The 26,379-nt window shown below is 36.4% G+C and overlaps 1 protein-coding gene across 1 annotated transcript in view; it reads left to right on the plus strand.

Annotated features, from left to right (window-relative positions):
• The window catches only part of dop1b (DOP1 leucine zipper like protein B), a 43,658-nt gene that overhangs the window by 6,849 nt on the left and 10,430 nt on the right, over nt 1-26,379 (plus strand). Inside the window, exons 3-32 of the mRNA XM_056465523.1 lie at nt 2,493-2,674; nt 3,094-3,264; nt 4,524-4,713; nt 5,619-5,717; nt 5,816-5,939; nt 6,072-6,181; nt 7,578-7,689; nt 7,781-7,898; nt 9,375-9,494; nt 9,572-9,680; nt 9,766-9,975; nt 12,393-12,715; nt 13,786-14,189; nt 14,267-14,337; nt 14,903-15,100; nt 15,711-15,863; nt 16,495-16,595; nt 16,692-16,882; nt 17,924-19,577; nt 19,699-19,798; nt 21,048-21,218; nt 21,362-21,487; nt 21,579-21,713; nt 22,910-22,965; nt 23,125-23,229; nt 23,583-23,649; nt 23,854-24,007; nt 25,192-25,274; nt 25,562-25,671; nt 25,810-25,959. Coding sequence (XP_056321498.1) covers nt 2,493-2,674; nt 3,094-3,264; nt 4,524-4,713; nt 5,619-5,717; nt 5,816-5,939; nt 6,072-6,181; nt 7,578-7,689; nt 7,781-7,898; nt 9,375-9,494; nt 9,572-9,680; nt 9,766-9,975; nt 12,393-12,715; nt 13,786-14,189; nt 14,267-14,337; nt 14,903-15,100; nt 15,711-15,863; nt 16,495-16,595; nt 16,692-16,882; nt 17,924-19,577; nt 19,699-19,798; nt 21,048-21,218; nt 21,362-21,487; nt 21,579-21,713; nt 22,910-22,965; nt 23,125-23,229; nt 23,583-23,649; nt 23,854-24,007; nt 25,192-25,274; nt 25,562-25,671; nt 25,810-25,959 — 5,897 coding nt within the window. The remainder of the gene's footprint in view (nt 1-2,492; nt 2,675-3,093; nt 3,265-4,523; nt 4,714-5,618; nt 5,718-5,815; nt 5,940-6,071; nt 6,182-7,577; nt 7,690-7,780; nt 7,899-9,374; nt 9,495-9,571; nt 9,681-9,765; nt 9,976-12,392; nt 12,716-13,785; nt 14,190-14,266; nt 14,338-14,902; nt 15,101-15,710; nt 15,864-16,494; nt 16,596-16,691; nt 16,883-17,923; nt 19,578-19,698; nt 19,799-21,047; nt 21,219-21,361; nt 21,488-21,578; nt 21,714-22,909; nt 22,966-23,124; nt 23,230-23,582; nt 23,650-23,853; nt 24,008-25,191; nt 25,275-25,561; nt 25,672-25,809; nt 25,960-26,379) is intronic.

Consider the following 26,379-nt stretch of genomic DNA (forward strand, 5'->3'; position numbering starts at 1 on the left):
TTTCTGTAACCTTCCTTAGCCTTGTGCCTCGAGACAATCCTGTTCCTTTGTCTTTATGCTTGGTTTGTGCTTTGACATCCACTGTCAACTCTGGGACCTTATATAGACAGGTGTATGCCTTTTCAAATCATGTCCAATCAACTGAACCACAGGTGAACTCCAATTAAGCTGCTGAACATCTCAAGAATTATCAGTGGAAACAGAATGTACCTGAGCTCAATTTAGAGATTGACAGTAAATGCTGTGAATACTTATGTACATGTGATTTTTCAGGGTTTTTATTTTTAAGAAATTTGCAACAATTTGAAAAATCTTTTTTCACATTGTCATTATGGGGTATTGTGTGTAGAATTTTGATGAAATAAATGAATTTTATTCATTTTGAAATAAGGCTGTAACATAAAAAAATGTGGAAAAGGTGAAGCGCTATGAATACTTTCCAGATGCACTGTATTTAATCAATCATAAGTACAATGTAAAAACATGTATTTACGCAATAAGCATGTTGTAAAAATTATTAATTTCAGTGCAAGTACATATTAGTTAAGGGCGCCTAATATAAAGTGAGACCTAAAATAGTGTTAATGGCATAATCAATTCAATACAAAAATATCTTTGTTAATTTCAAACAGTACAATTTCTTGTCCCGCTGTTGATATTCTCACATAGTCACAGGCCTTAAAAACACATGCAGATGATAAACTTTCGCTCTATTATGATTAAATTAAAAAATATCATGTGTTTTGAACTGTGGCTCCTAGTCCGCTCTAATCCCGACTCCATATTGCAGATCCTGCAATGTGACTCTTGCAGATGTGTACATATTGATATTGATGCTGAATATCTGATGCAGAAACATCTGTGAACTAGAAGTCTTGACACAATTAAGTTACATTATGGGATTAAACCAGTAGGAAAGTATTTTAAGATTAAAACAATAGGCATTTTGGAATGCTTTTGCTTTAACTCTATTTGAGAGTAGAGGAGAAGGAAGTAGAATATCGGTCTTGTTACAGATTTTGTTTAGGGAAGTGGGAAAATGGCCTTAATGATCCGCAGTCCTGTTGAATGAAGGCGTTCTATAAAACATTCCTGCTTGACCATGTTCAAAGTACAGCTTATTTGAATAAGCTGAACATGGCTTGTGTACACTATCTAATAGATTAGACAAATACTCTTCATCTCTATCTTCATCTGCAAATTCTAACCAGTTGTATGTGCGGCCTTGAAAAAAGGAAATAAAATATATTTAAATCTCCTTCTATATGACTTTGTACGGCATGTGATTTTTCTTTTTTTTTTTTTGTTTGCTCAATGGGACTTTCCGGATATTATATGAGTGACAAAACAAGCTGTCTGAATATGAGAGAAATCTATTAGGTTTAATGTAAATGTTTTGTTACTCGACGGCTAAAGTGACAGTAACAGTATGTCTTCATTATTCTTTTTTTAACACACTTTAAGTTTGTTTCCATTTTGATATCATTTAGCATTATTGAAGCTTTGTTTTGTAAAAATATGTCTGAAGTGCTGTGCAATAACAAACGAAAACCCGTGTCTCACTTCCTCCTCTGAGCTAATGTTGATCATTGGTTTGAAACCTGTTCAGCAAATGTGGTTGCTGAGTAAGATATATATATAGAGAGAGAGAGAGAGAGGAGTGAAAAGTCTTGTCATGGATAATAACACAAGACTCTTGCAGTCTGTGAAAATAATAGCTTTTATGATTTGTGAATTTTTCTGATATAATCAACTAGAGCTGTGCTACTTATATTTAATATTATATGTGATATCTTTGAGTATTGCGATTAATAACAATATTGCTTCCAAAATAAAATTTCCCTATTAAAATGCAATTTTTATTAGCTATGTTTGTGAATCATTTATGTATTTAAAGATATTAAAGTAAACAAGCAAATACATTTTTCAGATCTAATTCAGACTACAAATCTGTGTCAGGGTGCAAATATTTAGTAACTCTTACACCATGTATATGCAGATATTCTGACTCTGATTGGCTGCTGTCAATTTCCACTCATGTCTTGAATCCCACCATAAGTATTTATTTTCAGCTTTGGTATTGGACTAGCCAATAGCAGAACAGCATCCATAAAGGAGGTGGGAATAAAAATAACAAGGCTCCATAGAATTCATCAAATTTAGATAAACTACCACTGCATGAAATAAATGTAATTCATCACACGTCTGCAATTAGTATATTGCATATACTATTGCTAATATAATGATAATGTTTGTGATATTTTGTGCAACCCAACAATCATCCCATAATTAGTGTTGTAGTAACTTGTATCATTCTTTTTTAATCAGTTCTATAAAGTTTAATGTGTATATAATTTTTTTTGGAAAGCTTGATTATTTTCATGATTTATATGCCATATATTTAAAATTAAGCATAGATTAAAAATGAGGAGAAATTTGAAATATTGATCGTTCTTTTTTATTCAGCATCTTTTTTGCTCATTGTTTCTCAGGCTCTCCAGAGTAATCTAAAGTACTCTCTGTTACCGCGCCGGCTGATCATTGGAAAGCGTCTGGCTCAGTGTTTGCATCCTGCCCTGCCCAGCGGTGTCCATCTCAAAGCACTTGAGACCTATGAGGTCATCTTTAAAATCATTGGCACAAAATGGCTTGCGAAGGATCTCTTCATATACAGGTTGGTGTGTATGATACAGTAAGCACTTGCATAGCCATGTCCAAGTGTTATTTCACTCCAGTCAGATTCAAAATTAAGAAAATATTTTAATAAAGAAAGATAGGTTCATTTACCCCAGTACTTCTACTAATTTAGAAAAATTTTGTTTGCAATGAAAATACAAAATGCATTGTAAATGAAATTTGCACTGTAAATACAATCAAACAATTTGCAGTGCTATTATGAGAATCAAAAGGAAATGTTAAAACATTGTATTGCAAACAATCAAAAAGATTCTAAAATAGGCTTCATTTATGCAACATTTTTGGGGTGAAATGTAAAGTGTTTGAGATGTTTTGTGAATATTGTGTTGCTGAGATCACAGATCGAATCATTTGTGTGTGCGTGCGTGTGTGTGTGTGTGTGTGTGCGCACTTCAGCTCAGGCCTGTTCCCATTGCTGGGTCATGCAGCGATGTCTGTAAAGCCCGTTCTGTTGACTCTGTACGAGAGGTACTTCCTGCCCCTTCAGAGGGCACTGCTACCCAGCCTGCAGGCCTTTATCATGGGCCTGCTGCCTGGACTGGAGGAGGGAGCAGAGGTCTATGACAGGTGAGACTTAGTTTGCATCAACCGGAAGTTGCTGTAACCTTTATTCCAATATGTTGATGTACTGAAATGAAATATTGTGTAGGGGTGGGGCTTTCACTTTGTGCACCATTTTTTTCATAACTAACTGTAAGATGGGTGTGGTTGAGAATATTGTGGCTGAAGCCGTCAAACTGACGTCAGCAGAGAAGGTCCGCCACTGTTCAGAGTTTGATTAAAAATTACTAAAACAAACCTTTTTTTACTGCATTACCTTGCACAGATTAATCATTCGCCTAAAGTATAACATTGTGTGCTAACAGAATAAACATTTTGATTTTACTTTAAAGGAACATAACTAAAATAATTTCATAGTATACTCATGCTAGGGGTATATCACTTTCATTGAATAATATCCTGGCTCAGACTAGTGGGTTAATGAATGCCTTCTGAAGAAAAGCAATTTGTTTTCATTGGAGAAATAAGCATATAAAAACTTCTGTTAGTAAATGATCACTGATTTGAATTACAATGTAAGAATAGGGGAAGCAAAGATGAAAATGTACACTTCTGTTTGGAGTGAGTTACAGTAAACAGAAGTGAGTTTGTTTTGTCTATGCTGTAGATTTGTATTAATATCTGACTTAAAATTTTATGTTTAATTTTTTTTCTGTCCTACATGATGTGTTGCAGCTCTCTCATGGGTGTGTGTGGACGGCAGTTACTGGAAACCAGTTATAATAGTTTAACACTTTAAATATGCATATTTGTCTTGCAAAAATTGAATACTTTGCTTCAGAAGGAATTCATAAATGTACTGGTGTTGTGTGGATTACTTGTATGAAGAATGAAGGCCCTTTTTGGAGCTATTCGTTGCCATTATACAGCTGAGAAAAGCCCATATATTAGGAAGTATAATTTTGATTGTATTCATTTGAAAGAAAAAACATGTATATGAAGACTTGGTGGAGCATAAATTATGGAATAATTGCCTTTTTTTGGTAAAGTATTCCTTTAAAATTAATAAATTATTTTCATTCTGACTTGCATTTAATCTTAAAATTTCCTTATTATGATTCCCTGAACTTCTTTGTCACCATGTCTCAATTAATAAATAAATATTATAATCTAAAGTTAGATTACCTTTGAGCAAAACAATGTGTCCTTATTGATCTTAAAATTAATGTTCATGTGCCAATGATGTAGGTAGGTTTACAATATTCTTTGGATAGTTTATAAAGCATTGACTATAATTCCATATCTTTCTTTCTGCCTGTCTTCAGGACGGATGCCTTGCTTGTGAAGCTGTCAGTGTTGGTGGGTCAGTCTGTGTTTTATGGGGCACTGTGGGGTTCAGTGCTCATTTGTCCTCTGGTGCGGCTGCCAGCTTCACTCTTCATCGTTGCACATTTTGACCACTCAATCACAGCTAAAGAACAGAAATTTATGCTTGGGACAGATCACAGACTAGTGGTGAGTTTGAGTGAATGTTTCAACGTAGATTACTGTAGAAAAGAAAAAGACATGCTTTTAAATAAGTGTTTAAGGGATAGATCACCCAAAAATGATCAAGACTGCCATCATTGATGTCATTGCACCGTTGACTTTTTCCAAAACAGATTTAATTTAATAATTTATTTATTAATAATATATTTAGAAAAATGTTGGAAACCTGTAAACATTGACTTTCATAGAAAGAGAAACAAATACTATGTATGTCAATGGTTACCGATTTCCAACATTCTTCAAAATAACTTCTCTTGTGTTTAACAGACCAAAAAATCAAAACTGGTTTAAAAAAAAGTCCCAAATAATTTTTATTTTTAGGTGAACTATCCTTTTAATTTTGTCAATAAAATCTGTAATGAAAGTCATTTCCATGACTAAGTGGAAAAAAATTAATTCAACACAAACTGTGACAATCTAAACCTGGAATATTATTGACAAAAAAGATGCAACTATAATATTTATTCCAATTTTAAACGGTAACAAATCTTTTAATATATATTTCTTAAACAAAAATAAGTGTCTTTAACAAGTGTCCATGACTTTTATACTTGTGGTTATCAGGTACAATTCTACACTAAAACAAATTTATTTTTGCCTTTTGTAAATGTCAAAACTGTGGCTTTTGAGCAGTTTAAAGCCTCCTTTAAAAATAAAAGTATTGAATAAAAAAAACAATCTTACTGACCCTAAACAGTAATGAACATTTTATAGTGAAAGTTGGGTTAGAACTAGTACAACGTATTGACTATATTTTTAGTCCTCACAGTGTTCAGGTCATATTATACACACTAAGTGTACACACTAAGGCCTATTGTTTTGAAGGAACTGCGTGACTGAAATGTACACCATCTTATCTCGCTCTGCTCCAGGTGAAAGCTGTTTGTCTTGCTTTACAAGACTCTAATGTTCTGGTCCAGAGGAACACGCTGGAAATCCTTCTCTACTTCTTCCCCTTCACGACCTTCCAGGTTATCCCTTTAATTCCTCTATTCACTGCCAATTACATTTGAGTAAAGCCTAGACCTGCCCCAAATTGAATAGTCTTTTTAAATATTCTTGTGTGCAGGATCCTGGCGAGTGTGCAATTCCATTAAAGCAAGATGAGATGATCAGTGTTGTGTCTGCAGCCTCACTCACACTGCTCAGGAGAGACATGTCTCTCAACCGGCGCCTCTATGCATGGATGCTCGGTACTAAAGATACATTTTCAGAACATTACCTAAAGAAATATTTTTTCTTTTTTACTGTATGCAAAGGAAAGGTGTAATATGCATTTGAACATACAGGTTTGAGGTTTTTTTTTATTGTGTGTGACTTGTCAGGCTTGGACATTAAAGGAGGAATGGGGGCTGCAGACTCCAGTCACTACAGCACTGTGGAGGAATACACTGCATTCTACTTTAATACACATTCCAGAGAATTACTGGTGCAGGTATGGATGATAACACTCACTCAAAGTCACATTACATCATATAACTTGTTCAATGGCAAAGTGGAGCTTTTCAGTTAGAACTGCAGGTGTTCCCTAAATCAGCATTTCCCAAACTGGAGTTCAGATTTTTTTTGTGTATTTCTGAAAGAACTGCAGCGTGTTCATAAGTTAATGAAGCGCTAATAATTATTTAGTTTATTTACTAATAATTTATTAGTTTTAAAGGGATAGTTCACCCAACCATTAGCTCACGCAAGTGGTTATAAACTGTTATGAATTTTATACTTTTGTTCAACACACAACTAAATATTCAAAAGAAATGTTGGAAAAAATCAGTCATTGACGTTGACTTTAGTAGGAACAACAATATTATGTAAGACAATGGCAAAGACAAAGACATTCTTCACCATATCTTCCTTTGTGTTCAACAGAAGAAAGACATTTCAACAGGTTTGGAACACTGGGAGTAAATGATAACAGAATATAGATTAGATTCAACTTTATTGTCATTACACATGTACAAGTATAAGGTCTAACCAGGAGTACAATAGCAGCTGGATATAGGTATAACTATAAAGTGCAATTATAGAAAAACTATGGTGATATCTACAGATAAATGTGCTATGAACATTATACAGATTGTATTAACTATGAACAGAGACTTACAATCGATAAATATATGTACAGGTAGCTATTAGGAATCAGGATATGCAGATAGATACATAATTACAAATGTATATGTACAGTGGGTATGTACAATTCAAGATGAATTAGTGCAGCATAGTGTTATGAATATGTGCAGTTTTAATTGTGCAAATATTTAATGATATGTAATTGTTTATGGGGAGTGTAAGTTATGAGGAGAGTATGTGGGTGTGTGAGGGGGCAAAAGAGTCTGTGGGGGGCAGAGTTCAAAAGGGAGGCAGCTCTGGGGAAAAAGCTGTTCCTCAGTCTGCTGGTTTTAGTCCGGGGGAGGCTGAAGCGCTTGCAGGAAGGCAGCATAGAAAATAGTCTGTGAGCAGGGTGAGAGGAGTCCTTAAGAATACAGCGTGCTCGGCACAGACAGTGTTTCCTCTGGATGTCCTCAATGGCTGGAAGTAGAGTCCCTGTGATGCGTTGGGCAGTTTTCACATGTTTGAGTGAACTGTCCCTTTAAATTTCTATATAAAATAAAGTAAATACAAAAACAGAAGAAAAAATCTGCATGTCATGCGATTGGTAACCAACATTTTACATTATTGTAATATTAACTAACAAATTAACTAAACTAAAAAAGTATTTTTTGTTAAAGAGTTTCGTCTGATAGAAATGTTCAGAATTCTTTGCTCCACAGATTAGTGTACGCAAACTGTACATCTGTGGTGAACATTTACTCATACATTCTTTATATTCATAGGCTCTGGTGAATATTCTGAAGCAGAAAGATATCGAGGCTAACCCTGACAACCTGATAGATTATCTCAGGCCGTTTCGCATCATCATTAGCCTGCTGGACAAATCAGAGATAGGTAAATACACTCTCATGGCTGAAGTTCTACAACTGTTATTTGGTTTATCTGTTTTCTATAATTATTCCTATCTTGTTATTTTTTCACACAGGGCCTTTGGTGTTGTCTGATGTGTTGCTGGAGGTGGTCAGAGCGTTTTACAGCTACTGTATAGTGATGCTGGGAGACAACGGTAACAACACCAGCCTCACTGGCAGCCAACTCAACAGGTCAGAAAGAAGCATTCAGACGCAGAGCTTTTCTTTTTACAGTGTTGTTACAGTTTTGATGAGTACCATGATTTTGAGTTCTAAAGAAGACAATATTGTTAGTGTCAAAAAGGAGAAAGGTTGAACAGTAAAACTGACAGGTAAAAGAGTAATTGAAAATGTACAAGTAGCTGGTCATTGTGCCACAATAACTTGACATAAATGATTAATGTTTTATTAATATATAAGGTATATTTATGCTAGTAACTGTCTGGCTGTTTTATCCCACTTTTTAGATGTCACATGTGTGTTTATCAAAAAATGAACATGCAATTGGTTTTAGCAGAAATTGTTTGTTTATGTATGGACTACACAGAGAAGCATGAATCTATTAGAGATTTGAATATCCATAAATTAAATACATAAACTTATAAGTGAAAAATGAAAATACACTACCACTAAATGTTTAGTGTTATTAGGTAATAGCAAATAGAGATAAGAATGTTTTGAAGAAATTAAGACAGTTTTTTATTCAGAAATTATGTAATAAAATAGTAAAGGAAAAAATTACTGTAAAGACTTTTAAATGTTGCCAAAATATAAAAAATAAATGCATTCCATCCATAAAAGGATCATGGAAAAATCTAATTCCCTCATAAACAGTAGCATTGCTTCAACAAAAAAATGAAGCTGCTTTTAACATTGATAATCATAGGAAATAATTCTTAAGCACTTCCCTGGATAATTCTGGTCAATTGAGTTAGAGTTAGGGTTATAAGCTTTCCATTGATACATACTTCATTATAATAAGACAATATTTGGCAGAGACATATACAGTACTATACATATACTTGTAAGGTCCACCCGGTTGGCCCAATGAAGGTGTCCACTGGTGGATTAAGGTGTCCACTGGTCTTTCCAGTGCACAATGTTAATTTACTTCAAATTTAACTCCAAAATTGACTCCAATTTGAATGAGGTGGTTTAGAATATTAGTATATTTATCTTTCGTTTGAATATTGACTTAATGATAACTAAAAAGCCATATTTAAATCCCAGGAATTAAATGCATTTAATCAGTAATAAAAGCCAGTGATTAAAAGGGTGGGCATCACCGCAGTGGGTAGCACAATCACTTAAAGCAAGAAGGTCCCTGGTTCGAGCCCCGGCTGGGTCAGTTGGCATTTCTATGTGGAGTTTGCAAATTCTCATCGTGCTGCCATGGGTTACCTCCGGGTGCTCCAGTTTCTCCCACAAGTCCAAAGACATGCAGTATAGGTGAATTGGGTAAGCTAAATTGTCCGTAGTGTATGTGTGTGAATGAGAGTGTGTGTGTGTTTTTGTGCAGCTGGAAGGGTATCCGCTGCGTAAAACATATGCTGGATAAGTTGGCGGTTCATTCTGCTGTGGCGACCCCAGATTAATAAAGGGATGATGAATTAATAATACACAAATGAACACTGTATCTAAATGTTTTATATCTACTTATCTGTGCAGTAAAATCAAGGAGAATAAGAACTCCTCGGAGATAATAAAGACTGTCAATATGCTTGTGAGCGCCATGAGCAGCAATTTTCTCTGGGACTACATGACAAGACACTTCCAAATCTGTCTCAGGTAAACAAGCTCAAACTCATAATAAACATTAAAGAGATTATGAGATGATGATGTCTAATGTCATGTTTGTTTTTCAGCTCACTGAGCGATCCAACTGAAAAGAGTCCATCTAAATCCTGGAGCAGCCCCTCGTCAGTGACTGAACTCTCCACACTTATTATCTTCTTGCTGGATGTTATTCCTTTGGTATGAGCTGATAATTCATCTTCGGTCTAGTCATCCAAACTTTGGTCATTTGGTCTGATTTCTTTACTTGGTTTATTTGTTTTAGGAACTCTACCCAGAGATTCAAACGCAATACCTGCCACAGATGTTGGGCAACATGTTGCAGTCGCTACGTAGTCACATGACTTCTCTCAGCCTTTCAGAACTTACGCAGGCCACGAGGGCGTGTTTTAAAGTGCTTAGTAAGATACAGATGCCAGTGGCTTATATGGATATGGAGGCCGAATCACAGACACAAGATGTTGAACAAACACAGGTATGATGGGGTTTTTTTTACTTCTACTGCTAATTAAAAGTTTGGGGTTGATAAGTTTGCTCACCCACATCAAGGCTGCAGTTTAATACAGTCAAAACAGTAATATTGTGAAATCATATTACAATTTTAAATACCTGTTTTTCACTTGATGTAGGTTTTTAGCATAATCATTTAAGTCTTTTTGTTTCACTTCAGTAAACATAATATGCTGATTTGGAATGTTTATTATTATCAGTGTTTAAAACCATTGTACTGCAAGAATGGTTGCATAAATTTGAAATAGAATTTTCACTACAAACAAATCACAATATTATCCCTATAACAATTTAACTGTCAGCCAATTATTTTTATATATATGTATATGTGTGTGTGTGTGTGTGTGTGTGTGTGTGTGTGAGTATGTGTATATATATGTATATATATGTATGTATGTATGTATATGTGTATATATATATATATATATGTGTATATATATATGTATATATATATGTATATATATATATATGGGTTCGAGCCTCGGCTAGGTCAGTTGGCGTTTCTGTGTGGAGTTTGCATGTTTTCCCCACGTTCGCGTGGGTTTCCTCCAGGTGCTCTGGTTTCCCCCACAGTCCGAAGTGCGGTACAGGTGAATTGGGTAGGCTAAATTGTTCGTAGTGAATGAGTGTGAATGGATATTTCCCAGAGATGGGTTGCAGCTGGAAGGGCATTCGCTGCGTAAAACATGTGCTGGATAAGTTGGCGGTTCATTCCGCTGTGGCGACCCCGAATTAATAAAGGGACTAAGCTGACAAGAAAATGAATGAATGAATATATACAATGGATGAATATGTACAATGGATGAATGAATATTTAAGTGCTTATTTAACATTTTTTTAAACAATTAACAAAACAAAAAAATAATAACAATGAAAAAATACAAATACAACCCACCCCCCATCCATACATGGTGTAATTTTTGTCAAAGCATTTCTCATTTTGAAGTTGCAATGGTTGTTGGTAATAATAAATATAAACAATAATGTCCAGAAATGATGCACAAATAAATTACATTTACAAATGTGATAAAACATTGAATTTTAAGATAAGAGAATGTAACAATTACAACGACAACAGCAACAACAAAAAAGACTTGCAAAACTAACAGTTATTATATGAAATAATCACTGTAAGCCAATTTTTGAGAGTAAATTACATTTACATTTATTGCTGATCACATCAAATTGTCTGTGGAATGCAATAAAAACATACTATCATGTTTTGTGTTTTTTTTTTTTAAAAAGACCTGGTAACATCTGATTTAATGTCATCTGCTGAAGTATGTACAGTCGAAGTCAGAATTATTAATTATTATAGAAATCTGTTTAACAGAGCAAGGAATTTTCACAGTATTTCTGATAATATTTTTTCCTCTGGAGAAAATCTTTATTTGTTTTATTTCGCCTTAAAAAAAGCAGTTTAAAAAAAAAAAAACATTTTAAGGTCACTATTATTAGCTCTTTTAAGCTAGATTGGTTTTCGATAGTCTACAGAACAAACCATCGTTAAGCAATAACTTGGCTAATAACCCTAATCCTAACCCTAACCCTAAATTGATAATATCTAGTCAAATATTATTTACTGTCATCATGGCAAAGATAAAATAAATCAGTTATTAGAAATGAGTTATTAAAACTATTATGTTTAGAAATGAGTTGAAAAAAAATCTTCTCTATCCGTTCAACAGAATTTAGGGGAAAAAATAAACAGGGGGGCTAATAATTCTTACTTCAACTGTATATACAGTGCATATATAAATCATCACACCCTCTGAAAATCTACTCGCATTACATCCTGCTTTCAAACGACCTTCTGGATAAAGTTGTAGAAAAGCACAGGTTAGGAGAAGACTACAAAAACATTCCAAAATCTGGAAAAGTTATTGGAATGTGATTTGATTTCAGGCTATATGACAAATAAAGTCATTATTTCAAAGGGGTATGATGATATACATAATCTACCACAGTTGTAAAGTACTGTAAAATGTTGACATTTTCAGACTTTTACAACACTTTACAAATGTGGTAGATATTTTAACATACATATACATACTTCATCAGATCACATTACATGTTATCAGGTCTTATTAATGCTTGTGAGAAGTGCTTGAAAATAGCTTGAAGTACAAAATTAAAGTTTTCTTACAAATCCCAAATTTTTTAACAGTAGATTTTTTTTATGTGTGTAAATTGAGATATTAAATGATTTAAATTAGAATCAATTTACTAGAACTTATATGTTAAGCTGCTTTGACACAATCTACATTGTAAAAGCTCTATAGAAATAAAGATTAATTGGATTGAAATGAATATCCTAGTGCTATTCCTAATATGGTTTGAACGTGTGATATATCAAAGTCCTCTGTTTATGTTCAAATATAGATTATGATGACGGGCAACAACAAAGTAAAGGAAAGTGAGCAGGTGGATGGTAACCAGAATAGCGGCTCTGCTGAGGATGGTCTGAATGGACATGAGGCACAGGAGGTGGAGGCGGGTGAAGCTCCGTATCCCCCTTTACGCTCTGAAGACAGTGGATTAGGGCTGAGCGCGTCTCCGTCTGAACAGCATCTCCTGCCTGTTCATAATGGAATCGAAAGTGCTTCAGGTGTAAACTCTGAGGCTGAGGACGTGTGGAGAAGAGGAGGAACTATAGAAAACATGTCTAAATGTGTGCAGGACATACTGGCATCTCTGATCACAAGGTAATTTACTCATTTGAGGTACACTGCATGTGCCCAATTTATAACGTAATTTTTGGGGGTATGCATGGAAATGTATTGCAATAGTTGACAAAATGTAGGAACAGGACACCCAGCAAAGAATATTAGATTAGATTAGATTAGTTTCAACTTTATTGTCATTGCACATGTACAAGTACATGGCAACGAAATGCAGTTTAGGTCTAACCAGGAGTGCAATAGCAGCAAGTGCAGGATTAAAGTTATAAAGTGCAATTTTAGAAGAACTATGGTGATATTTACAGATGGGTGTACTATGAACATTATAAACCGGTTGTATTCAGGGTGCGAATTACAGGGGGTTTGAAGGGGTCTGACACCCCCACCCCCCCACCCCCATCATGAATTGTAATTTACGAAGTAGTTTTATAAATGTGTACTTTTACTTTCCCTTGAATACATTTTAGCGCTGTATCAGTACTTTTACTCCACTACTTTCCTTCAACATGCAGTCACTACTTTATTTTTCGACATGGGCGCTTTATAAATGCAGCAAACCATTTGGAAGTATTAAAAGTGTCCAAGAAGATGTCCAAAATCTTCACACACAGTGACCCAGAGACTGTTTAGATGCACGTCATTGATGAGAAGAAGACGGATGTTTACTTTTATGATGACTAAAATTGCTAAATGCCCTTAAATAATCAATAAATGCACTACAGAATGTTACGTTTACACATCCCTGCAAAAATTGCATGTAAACACATCAGCTTTTCACAGTGTAATACTCAATACTCACTACTCTTGATTACTTTTTACACATACTTTGAGCATTATTTACAACAGATCCTTTTCTCTATTATTACTCTACTATTTTGGGCAAGTAATGGTACTTTTACATGAGTATGATTTTTTTTCAGTCCTCTTTCCACCACTGATGGCCATACACGATAAATGCGCTATATAAATACACACGTTACATTACATTATATTATTCTTCTCTTCCTCTAAGACTAGCAGCATGCATACTCATTATATTTGCTTTTTCCTTTTCTATCCCTGTATCGTTTCCATTCACTTCTTGCATCTTCCAGACATTTGTTAGACATGGTGGATCCAGAGAAGAAGAAGAAACAGGAAGAAGCAAATCAGTTTGATGCTAATGCGTCTCCTAAAAGCAGCAAGCGGTCTCCACTGAAACGGAAAGGCAGCCGAGACCTGGGTCTGATCAAAGACAGGCTTGCAGAGTTCTTCAACCCCAGTAAACTGAGGATTCATGCCCTTCACGGGTTATCTAGAGAAGGGGGTAAAGACCACAGACCTGCACAGTTGGAGTGGATGGGAAATTTTCAGTCAAAGAGCAAAGGGGAGATATCAGAATCATGCCGTCAGGCTTTTACTGTGCTCTGCCAGCTTCTCCTGGAATGTACGACATTTCCTGTCTATTTCACAGAGGAAGAAAATCAAGAGCTGCACACATCTATGTTCAACAAGACAGGCATGTAAAGAAACTGTATTGCATTACTAGGTTAAATTGTGTGTTCTTTTAGAAACTCATTTTTTTTCTCTCATTAGGGATTGATGGAACACTTCCTGATTGGCTGAGGTCCTTAATGACTCTGTGTTGCTTGACTAAAGACTACCAGGTACCAGTTCACAAGTACTCAAAATGGAAACATTGGATTCTAACAGTGATGTCTGCTGTCTTAATAAATAATATGTCATTTCACAAGCTTTTTCATTTGAAAATTAATTATTATTTCATTTAATTTTCATGCACCATTTTATGATGCATTTGTATTATTTTATAAAACATTTCATGGAACCTTAAATTAGCTTACTCTGGAGTTTCATTGTAAACAAGTTATGTTTGCATTTATTCTGAAGGTCTAACAAACATGGGAGAATGATTTCCTTTCTCGTTGATGGTAAAGAGATATAGTGAAAATATTAATAATAATATGATATATGAGGAAAAACAAACTTTGAGTCCTGCTTTACCATTTACCAGTGTTCTCCAAATTCATACGGGTTAGGAATGGTTTGATTGCAATGCACCGTTTACACCATTTAGAAGTGTCAACCTAATTAAAGTTAATGAGACTTAATTAGAGTTGCCTTGGCACAGTGTTTTGGGATAGAACATGGAAAAATTACTTCTCCCCTAATCTGAATAATTTAGATTTTTTTTTTTCTTTTATATTTTTATAGGTGCAACATATTGCCATCTCCTCTTTGCTAGAGATGATCAACCACTCTCAGTCTCTAGCACTGGTCATTCAGGATAAAAACCAGCGTCATAGGAACTCTGATGCAAACCCACTCAGTGGACAGCTCCAAATGGTCACCCTGCCGCCAGTCTACCCTGTGGTTCTCAAAACTCTGGAGGACTCCACAGACTTCTATTTGGTAATGAGCAACTGAAAGATTATTTCAGCCAGACAGGAAAATTCTGTCATTAATTACTCATCCTTATGTCATCCCAATTTCCTGATACCTTCATTAATCTTTTCAGGAATTCATTCATTCCTCCATAAACAACAATAATTCGATGAAAAAACAGAATAAAAAACGTTAAAACATTCCATGTGACTTTAGTGGATCGGCTGTAATCATATAAAGCTCCAATGAAAAGTTTTTTCACCTGTGATTTCCTCATCAAATCAGAGAGTGCTTTTGCTACAGGCAATATGGCAGTTGCGTATTGAGCTGCTAACTCTAGTAGCAACACGTTGTACTGCCCATAGTAAACACACCTTGATGATCTGACATGTGAAAGAAAGGTGCTGTCTATGGAGGATGAGGGAGCTCTCAGTTTTCATCTAAAATATCTTCATTTGTGCTCTGAAGATGAATGAAGGTCTCTGCAAAGGAACGACATGAGGATGAATAATTTATGACAGAATTATAATTTTTGGGTGTTTTTGATAATTATTCCAATGTTTTTCTATTAAAGGAGAAAATTATCTGTTTTCCTTAAAGTGTCTTTTTCTTCACTGATTCTCTTTATCTTTTGTAGCGTGTATCTCAGGTGTTGTGGGCTCAGTTAGACACTGAGCGTAAAGAGCATCATGTATCTTGTGTGGAGCTTTTTTATCGACTTCACTGCTTGGCTCCATCTGCATCCATCTGTGAGGACATCATCTGCTTGGGTTTACTGAGCGGGGACAAGGTACTGCAATTTGTCAATTTAATGCATTTACACTAGGGATGCTCTGATCGATCGTTTTTTTTATTGATCGATTTTATGACTAGATCAGTACTCGCTTATCTGGCCGATCACATGAACCGTTCGCAAGTGTTATATGTGTATACAAGCAGAGGAAGATGCATTTTAAATTCTTATGCATAAAAACTGCACTCCAAACTTTTTTTCATCGAGGCATGTTGAATTATTCTTAGTTTTTACTTCTATTTGTTTTCAAATTGAAATGTCAGTCATTTTCCTCTCCAATTTTTTTTATCTGTTTAATCTATTATTTTCTGTAAAGCTGCTTCTGGCCATGACGTGTCCACACTAAATGGTTATAAGTTACGTGTTTAAGGGATTATATGCAACATCCTTCATTTATTCTTTTAGGAAAGGAGAAAGCTCCACTTAAGTATCATACTTGGAGGGGAAATGTGCTTTATGCAATATTAAAGTAATATAAACCTCTGTATCGGCCGGTCACCATGATGAGGACTCAGTACTGGGTATCGGCTCCAAAAATCTTGATGGGAGCATCCCTAATTTACACATTTACACATTTCCAACAAACATTAATTAAATCATCAAATGACTGTGTGTATGTTTGTGTTAGGTTGTATGTCTGGAGGCGCTCCACAGGTTTTCTGTCTTGTGGCACCTGACACGAGAAATCCAGACCAGTCGTAGCACTTCTCTCAACCGCTCATTTGACAGGTCATACACACCAAATATAATTGCCAAATTTATACTTTTTCATAATATTTTATGCCATATTCACTCAAATCCCTCTATGTATTTCTTTGTTCTCAGGTCTTTATTTGTGGTACTAGATAGCTTGAACAATCAGGATGGTAGTGTTCGTGCTGCAGCACAGAACTGGTTGGTGCGTGCTCTCTCTCTCAGTGATGTAGTCCGTATCTTGGAACCGGTGCTGCTCTTACTGTTGGACCCGAAAACACAGAGATCACCTATACAAAGCATCAAACAGAATCTTTCTGCTGGTACGTAATCAAAACACACAACAAATAAATGCACGCAGGGGTGCCAGAGCTTCAGTTCAGGGCAGAAATGAATGAAGTAGTACAACTTCAGATTGAATTGCAGTATAATAAGAATTAAACTAATAGAATAAAAATGAAATTCATTCTAGTTCTTGATGTGTACGCTGCCAATCAAAATTGGAGGGTCATTATTATTATAGAATATATTGTGGCAGTAAATGTGTTTGCAATGTTGCAAAAGATTTTTAAAGAATTAAAAATAATTAAAATAAATGTTATTTTGCTAATAACTGCTGTTTATCAAATAATCCTGAAAAACACATACATTTTTTTACTTAAAAATATTTAGCAGCAACTGTTTTCAAAACCGATAAAGCAGTTTTGAGCACCAAATCAGCATTTTAAAATCATGTGACACTAAAGACTTTGTGTCTATGAGTAAATTGGAGTAAAACATTACATTAGAAAAAAATTTAATAAACAGGAATAATGTTTTGTAAAGTTGTAGTAATGTCAATAAATAAAAAGAGACTTCTTTTAAAAAAATATGGACCCCAAACTTTTGAACTGCTTATTTTGTGCTAATATGTGATGAAAGTTCAATTATTCTGCTACAAATTTGCAGATAGAAACTCTAAGACAGGGGTATCCTAACTCGATCCTGGAGGGCCGATGTCCTGGAGAGTTTAGCTCCAACCCTAATCAAACACACCTGAACCAGCTAATCAGGCTCTTACTAGATATACTACAAACTTCCTGGCAGGTGTGTTGAAGTAAGTTGGAGCCAAACTCAGCAGGACACCGGCCCTCCAGGACCAAGTTTGGACACCCCTGCTCTAAGAGGATATGGAAAGTTGAGTGCATAAAGGATTAGGCATTGAGCCCCTTGGTAAATATAAATAAAATGCATGTTGGTAGTAAAATGCATAATTAGAGGGTAATGGGAAAACATAATTACACAGTAATGTAAATTGTGTTAAGTTTAGCAAGTTTGGGTATTTATGTTCTTAGGATCTGATGAAATATTTTTATGTGATTTAGGTAATGTAAAGGCACTGATCTGGCGAGACCGATCCATCCCAAAAAGTGCTGGAGACAGCATGACACCTGGTTGCCAAACAGAAGAAAGCTTTGTGAATCGCATAACCATAGTAGACCGTGAAGCACTGTGGGCGGAGTTGGAACGAGACCCAGAATTAACACCCCCCGATTCACCAACAATTTCCCAGAGTGAGAGTGAAGAGACAGAGGGGGAGGATGAAGAAGTAGAGGAAGAAGAGGAAAGTGAACACACAGAATCTGCAGACACCAGCGGTGCTCAGAACTCCACTGAAAACTCCAGCTCAAGCTCCGGCCCTTACTTACAGCGACATGAGGATGGCAGTGTGGAAGAGGACGCTGTTCCCAATGGCCTGCAGAGGGTGGATTCAGAACGTACACAGGTTTCCGATTCGCTCTCTAGTGATGAAGATGATGGGCAGTTAGAAGCCATGGCCAAGACCCGGCAGCTAAAAAGACAGCGGGAGAAACGTGAGGCAGTGGATTCGCTGTTCCGTCATGTTCTGCTCTATAAGCAGCAGTACGAGAGCAGCCAGATTCTGTACGCCTTCACTATTTTAGAGACCATCCTTCGAACAAGTGCAGGGCCGTTTGTGGAGGCTCTTTCCAGTACTTCTCTGGACTGCAGTTCTATTGCTCATCTCAACCTCATCCAGAACCTTCTGCAGAGGCACCGTCAGGCTCAGGATGGTGGCTGCTTCTATGGGCAATTGCAGAGCTCAACTCCACCAAATGGAGGCACTCCTGATGCATCCCAGCCTGCCTTATCTCCTCTCCATTCACCTTCTTGTCCGCCAACTCTCCTCCTAGAGCTGCTCACCAGCCTATGTATGCGTTACCTCCGCTCAAACTATCCATCATATGCTAGTGTTCCCACTCGCCAACTCCAAGCCAATCGAGAGGTGCAGGTAAAAAGCGTGGAGGTGCTGACAGAGTTGATGATCCAGTTGGTGAGGGTGGCCCAGCAAAACGGAGACACAAAGGGAACTGCTAGTGTGGAAGCAGTGCGCAACCTTCTTTGGGGATACAAGGTGCAGCAGTATGTCCTTCTAACACTTTCTGCCTCCATGTATGTCTGCCAGAGAGTAGATCGGCCTGACCAGCACACATTGCCAGAAGAAGACCAAGGACAAGACGGAGGAGAGATCTCAGAGGAGAGCCTTATCAATTTTGGCCGGGATGGGACTTGGGCTGAGCATCCGCTCCAGATTGCCCTACTAAAGCTTCTAAAGGTTCTTATAGTATTGGAGCATCATGTGTGCCCACCACATACCAAGCCACAAGAACACGATCAAGGCCAGTCTAACCCACAGCGTCGCGTAGAACCACCGTCCTCTGCTTTGGCACGAGAGTGGCAAACAGCTGTGATGTTCCAGCAGTCCATAAAAGCAGTGCGTTATGTATCCAGTCAGCCTATCACCGCCCAGGGCATGTTTGTGTCTGCAGCCGCTCGGGCTTTGCACCCACAGTATGGCTGTGCCATGCACCCAGCCTGGGTCACTCTGCTGTGTGAAGTTCTGCCATATTTAGGACGATCACTGGCCATCATTGTATCACCAATAATTGCCCAGATCTGCAGGAACTTTGATGAGCTTGTTAAACAGCACGAGCATGATGGAATCAAGGGTTCACACAAGTAAATATTCTTTGTGGTTGTTTGTGTGAGAGTGGACGCACATGATTTGATCATATTTACATGCTGGTATGTCATTGCAATCACAGCTTGAACCGGGCATATATTTTGTGGTTTTATTTAGCGGTACCTTAAAGAGGGAGAACATAGCGCCTGACTATCCTCTGACACTGCTGGAGGGACTGACCACTATAACACACTACTGTCTGCTGGACCACAAGAAAGTAAGACATAGAAGTATCTTCTAAAACAAAAGGTGCTGGATCCTGGCATAGATGGTGTATAAATTCGTCTAGGGAGGAAATCCAGTCCCACACTTCATGCATAGATCTTAAACACTGCTCACACTGAAGCCTGGTTTATACTTCTGCATCGATTGATTGGTATGACCCACGGTGACTGCCTTGTGCGTAGTCGTGCATTTATACTTCTGCGCGCTGTTTGTGTTGCTCTGCAATAACACTGTCGAAACGCTAGCTGGCAGTAGGTGTTTATGTCCCTCGGTGTCGATTTTTCTTTTGTTTTCTTTGGTGTTTTGTTTTTTCTGAACGCTACCTTATTGTAGAAGTAGCTCAAACTCACTCGCTCGCATCATATTCCATCTGGAGTTCCTTGAAGGGACTCCACACTTGTAAACACTCACTTCAACGGGTTTGCTCGGCTCTCGGTCCTGCCCACACAGCGCTACCAAGCCGACCAATAACAGAGCTTGCGCTACGCATCGTTCCGATATGTAGTTACATTTTTTTTGAGAGCTGCAGACTGTGCCGAAGCATAGGCATCTGCATGACACAGAAGTATAAATCAGGCATGACAGTGATTCAGATTTTCAGTCACCAGTGGTTTTTTTTAGGGTTCCCATTAGTTCTTAAAATCTTTGAAAGTTAAAAATCAAGGTCCTGGATGTTTTTTAAGGGAAACATGCATAGATACAGATCCTTGAATGTGTTTGAATTTATTTTATGCAAGAGGTTTTCTGGAAAAAATACATTTATATTCTGTCTGGTCGACTGATTTATTCGTATTTTTTGCCAGCATTTACAACATAGTTTAGTTCATTTACATAAGTTACACACATTTATACATTACGTTACATTGTGTTTCCCAACATTGCAAAATAGGCTGAAGCCACTAAAAGTTGATGCCTGGAAATTGTCCACACAATAAGTGCATGAATTTGAAGGTATTGGACCTGGAGAGAATTTTCCACTTGAATTTCAAGTTAAATCAAAGCATGGGAATGCTGTTTTTATCATCACAGTTTGCCAATGTCTATAAAATCCCACCATAATATTCAACCAAAACCCCTTATTTCCTAATATACATGCATAGATCTAGAGTTGTAGTTTCAATAAGATCTGATCTTGGCAGGGACATCAAAAATGCCAGGATCACCACTGAATCGTTGTTGGTAAATAAAAAACATGCAAAATATTTGTCTTATGTTTTATTTGTTTTGTGTTGTTTCTGTAGGCAACTGCAGGCGGTGATGTTCCAGACCTGCGAAATGCCAGCAATGCCATTCTGGAGGAGTTTCCACATATGATTAGCAGCATGGCCTTACTCTGGGGCGTGGTCAAGGGCTGTGACTCCACCCATGGTAGTAGAACCACACCCACTTCTGTGTACTTTAAAAGCACTAAGGTATGTCTGATACTTGAAGAAAACAAACCCAAAAACAGTTAGTTAGTTTTATTTAAACAATTTAGTTAAAGATAATGGTGTACTGCTGTTGTCTGCTTAGTCCTGTGCATGATATACCAATAAAGTGTTTTTCCTCTCTGTAGATCCTGCGGCAAAAGGTTCTGGAGTTCTTAATGCCATTGACCCAGCAGTTTGGAGTGCAGGTCATGGCCTCTGTGGCCGCTGTGTGGAATAGCAGGAAAAGCCGTAAAAGACGTTCCAGAAACAAGGTGAATGATTTGTGTCAGTGCAAAAATGACATTATGTAATCCAATAGACTTTTGGGGTGATATTTATGTATGTTTGTGTATGCATTCTTAGATTTTACCAGATGCTAGTGATTCTCAGATGACCCTAGTGGATCTAGTGAAGGCATTAAACACACTCCGTACAGACACCATACTACAGCTCATCAGAGAGGTGGTGAAGAAACCTCATCAGATCAAGGGAGACCAGGTACTGCATGCACTCATTTACTGAAGCTGGCCTTACACTACACTACTAATTTACACCACTCTGTAAGTATAACAACTCCCCTTACTAGGTGTGAGAAATACAGATTACATTTTTATCCTTCATTCAAAGTGACTGTCTTTATGACTGGATCATTGAATCATTCAAATTGAATTTATTTAAAACAGCGTTTCATAAAGTTATGTCACAGAAGGTTTTTAAGCGCTTAACAGATAAATATCCTGTTTTCTGTTCTCTTCTTTTTAAAGTTGCACATGACCTGTTATCTTGGCCATTTTAAACAGCATAAAAAATAATAAAGCTGGTCTAGTGCTTTGTTTTTCTTAGCCTGCTGTAGTTATTTAGTTTGTAAATAATCTAATGTAGAAAATTTAATGTTTTATTAGCATGTTAAGTATTCCCCTGCACCGCCTTACATTGCCAGGTAATCTTGGCTGAAACAAGGTTCTGGTCAAGGTTTTCTTTAGATTGTCATATAATATACAGTAGTTTGTATATACAGTTAGGTCCATAAATATTTGGACATCGACACAATTCTAACATTTTGGGCTCTATACACAGCACAATGGATTTTAAATTAAATTAAACGATTTGAAATTATTTGAAAAGCTTTAATTGGAGGGTATTTACATCCAAATCAGGTGAACTCTGTAGGAATAATAGGACAGAATAATAATCATAAATCAAACTTTCACTTTTTAATACTTGGTTGAAAATCCTTTGCAGCCAATTACAGCCTGAAGTCTAAAATGCATAGACATCACCAGACACTGGGTTTCATCCCTGGTGGTGCTCTGACAGGCCTTCACAGCAACTGTCTTCAGTTCCTGCTTGCTCTTGGTGCATTTTCCCTTTAGTTTTGTCTTCAGCAAGTGAAATGTAAGCTCAATCATATTTTTGGATCTAACTTTATAATTATCATAGTGTACTTCTCTTTATCTATCTAAATTATGAAATATCAATGAAAACATGAAACAATACGTATTATAATTGAACCCTAATACAGTACCTAACATACCCTAACAAATTTTAATGCCACCTTTTATAAATGAAGAACATCCTAAAGAAGGTTTTTGACCATTTGTAATGACCTCTGAGGAAAATTATTGTCACCAGAATATGTCCAGTAAGTAGGCATTACATCTTGAATTAACGCTCACTCTCTTTCTCCCGGTCAGAAGTCTACTTTAGTTGACATTCCAATGCTGCAGTTCAGCTACGTCTACATTCAAAGGTATAGTGTCCAATGACATCATTGACAATTTAAATTGTGCCTTATCTTAGTCCAGTGAACTGTTGAAATGCAGTTGGAAATAAAGTTGATTGTTTTACAATGGGGTATTTTTATAATGTAATTTTGATGGCATTGTTATTTCTCATTGTGTTTTTTCAGTCTCACCGCTCAAGCTCTTCAGGAGAACATTAATCCTCTCCTCTGTCTGCTCAGAGAATCTGTTCAGCTCAACCTTGCCCCACCTGGACACTTCTTACTCCTTGGGTGAATAAAAAATAATAATATAGTCACTATTATGAACTACACGCAGCTACAGCCAATCTGTTACCTCCAAAAAAAATTAACCTGCATATTTGGTTTTGCACTCTTTACTCTTTGTCAGCATGTCTAATGAATTAGAACTAGTATGAGACCACCTAGCACTACTTTAGCAACATACTAATGACGAAAAACCTTAGTAAGCAATCATGACCACAGTAATTTTAAAAAATCAGCTAAAAAATCAGTCAAAAACTCAGTGTACTTTATTATTATATAAAACAGAATTTCTCATTAGACTCTATTGAAAGGTGAAATGTCTTTTGAAACACTAATCTCTGTTTATTTTACTGTTGCAGCATCCTTAATGACTGTGTAAATAGACTTCCCAATATCGACAACAAGAGGGATACCAAAGAACTGCAGGTAAGACCGGTACAGCAAGAGAGAGAGAGATGGCAAAACAAGTGTTCTGTTGATATAGTAGAAATGAAACTAAAACTTTAGTTATAAATAAATATCTTGCTAAGCATTGTCTTATTGATAAAAACAACAAAAAAATAAAAATTACCCAAAGTATTTTTCCCACCCTTTGAACATTTGTTGACATAGTGATTGCATCCTCAACAGGAAGTGAGCCAGCGTATACTGGAAGCGGTGGGAGCTGTGGCCGGCTCGTCTCTCGAGCAGACCAGCTGGCTGAGTAGAAACCTGGAGGTAAAAGCACAGCCTCAAGTCTGTCTTCAGGGAGATGAAGATGACCATGACGGAAATGAATTTGAAGGTAAAACTGTGCAGTAGTACATATGCTCAAAGTGCTTGTTCCAGAAGTATCTTTGTGTTGATTAAAACAAATAAGCGTTTTAACCCAAGAAATAAAGCAATGAGCTAGGAGGAGTATACAAAGAATTTTGAAAGTTTAGGGAGTCATCTTGATTTTGTTTTTCATGGTGTTGCATGGGAGTGAACAGAACTATATATCTTCTTTTTTTCTGTCACTCTGATTGGAGGAATTTTCTGCAGAGCATCATGGGTAATGCAGTTTTAGCAATCTGCTAATAAACCCAATCGTTTTTAAAACATAAAGGATGCCATATTGGTCAATAATTGCTTATTTTTAACCTTATCGTTATTGGCCCATATATTAGAGCTGATAATATATGGGTTTCCACAAGTTAAATCTGTTTATATGTGTGTGTGTGTGTGTCTGACCATGAGGGTTTTGATTTTTGATTTGCAGTACGTGATTTTTCACATGCAGTTTAGATGAGGTTTTGCCAGCAAGAGGTTTTGGGAGACTTTCCACTGTGGCATGTTTTGTGGCAAACTGCTATTTTTACTCAGGTTTGCACAAAAAAAAAAGTGGTTAACTAGCAGGTACCTTGTGTTCTGCAGTTTAAAATCAGTCGTTCACTGTTTTTGCATGCATTTTATTTTAGTAACCATGTTTGTCTGCTTATATTTTGGTCATCTGCTTCCAAAAATAAAGTTATTGGCTAAAATGTTGGCTAAAATTTCAGCTCATCCAAAATACCAAAAACATGGGTTCAAGTAAAGCATATACCAGGGGTATCCAAACTCGGTCCTGGAGGGCCGGTGTCCTGCATATTTTAGTTCCTACTCCAATTAAAAACACCTAAACCAGCTAATCAAGCTCTTTCTAGGTATACTAGAAACTTCCACGGAGGTGTGTTGGAGAAAGTTGGAGCTAAACTATACAGGACACTGGCCCTCCAGGACCAACTTTGGACACCCCTGGCATATACAATAGAATAGCAACCTTGGACTTTCAAAAAGTATCAGCTGTTAAATTAGTTTCACTATGAAGTAAATGAATGCCATTTCTACTTCCAAAACCTGACCTGGTGCACTCTGTATCTGACATGATCTGATAATAATGATGCCTGGCTCTAATGCATGCCTTAAATGGAGGCGGTTTATGAAAATGGACTCTGTCTTTTTTTTCAGAGTGTGCAGGTCAGGGCAGTACTATGGTATCGTCTTCAGCACCATCTGTATTCAGTGTACAAGCTCTGGTTCTGCTGGCTGAGGTAAGGGATGTGCGATTACAGGACTTCAGACTGCAACTGAATGTCCACATATGCTATACAATTTTTAAACAATATTGGAAATAAAATAATAAGGAAACATTGTCATTAATATGTAACATTTTACATAAAAATGCAGATATAAAACATAATAGCATTTGTATTAATTAAATGGTTGTCTGGATTAAGTAAACATTATTGCATTACTTACTGAATTTGATTTGTAAAAAAAAAATGGACCAGAGAATTGCAACAAAGGTATTTTCAAATTTGTTCTCTTGTGTTTGTAGGTTCTGGCTCCACTTTTGGACATGGTCTATCGCAGCGACGAGAAGGAGAAAGCTGTGCCTCTCATTTCACGTCTAATGTATTATGTTTTTCCCTATCTAAAAAATCACAGGTGAGTGTGCCAAATATGCTGTTTACTTGAAGTTAAAGAGAGTTCATGTTTATTCACTGTTATATGACTGATGGATTTAATTTAAAATCCTTCCCGTTTTAGAAGTTTCAGTGATTGTTTTCAATCTTTGTCTCTCAGTGCCTATAACATGCCTAGTTTCTGTGCGGGTGCTCAGTTGTTGAGCAGTCTGAGTGGATATGCCTACACTAAGCGAGCGTGGAAGAAAGAGGTGCTGGAGCTCTTCATGGACCCTCTGTTTTTCACAATGGAGTCCTCATGTTCCTGCCAGTAAGATGGACATTTATACAACACTCTTTAATATATTAATTTATTTATTTTTTTGTGAAAATGTCAAAATGGTCAAATAATTAGCTAAATAATGCACTTGGCCTATATAAACTACTGATAAAAAATAGTTGTACTTAATTAGTTTATTTATTTATTTATTTATTTAAAAAATAGTAATATTATTACAATTTAAAAATATATCTTTATTATTTCAGATATTATTTCTCATTATTAAAAAATTGCAATTTATTATCATATACTATATTATCATCATCCTAATTGTCTTTGTATTTTTCTGATTTTCTAAAACTTTTATTTAGAATTTTTGAATTGCAATATTCTTTTTTGTATTACTCTTTTTTATATATTATTCTTATTATGTAAATCTTATAACATTATAATGGACTGTGCCTTTACTGT

The sequence above is a fragment of the Danio aesculapii genome, chromosome 9 (assembly GCF_903798145.1).
Source record: "Danio aesculapii chromosome 9, fDanAes4.1, whole genome shotgun sequence".
Lineage (NCBI taxonomy): Eukaryota > Metazoa > Chordata > Actinopteri > Cypriniformes > Danionidae > Danio > Danio aesculapii.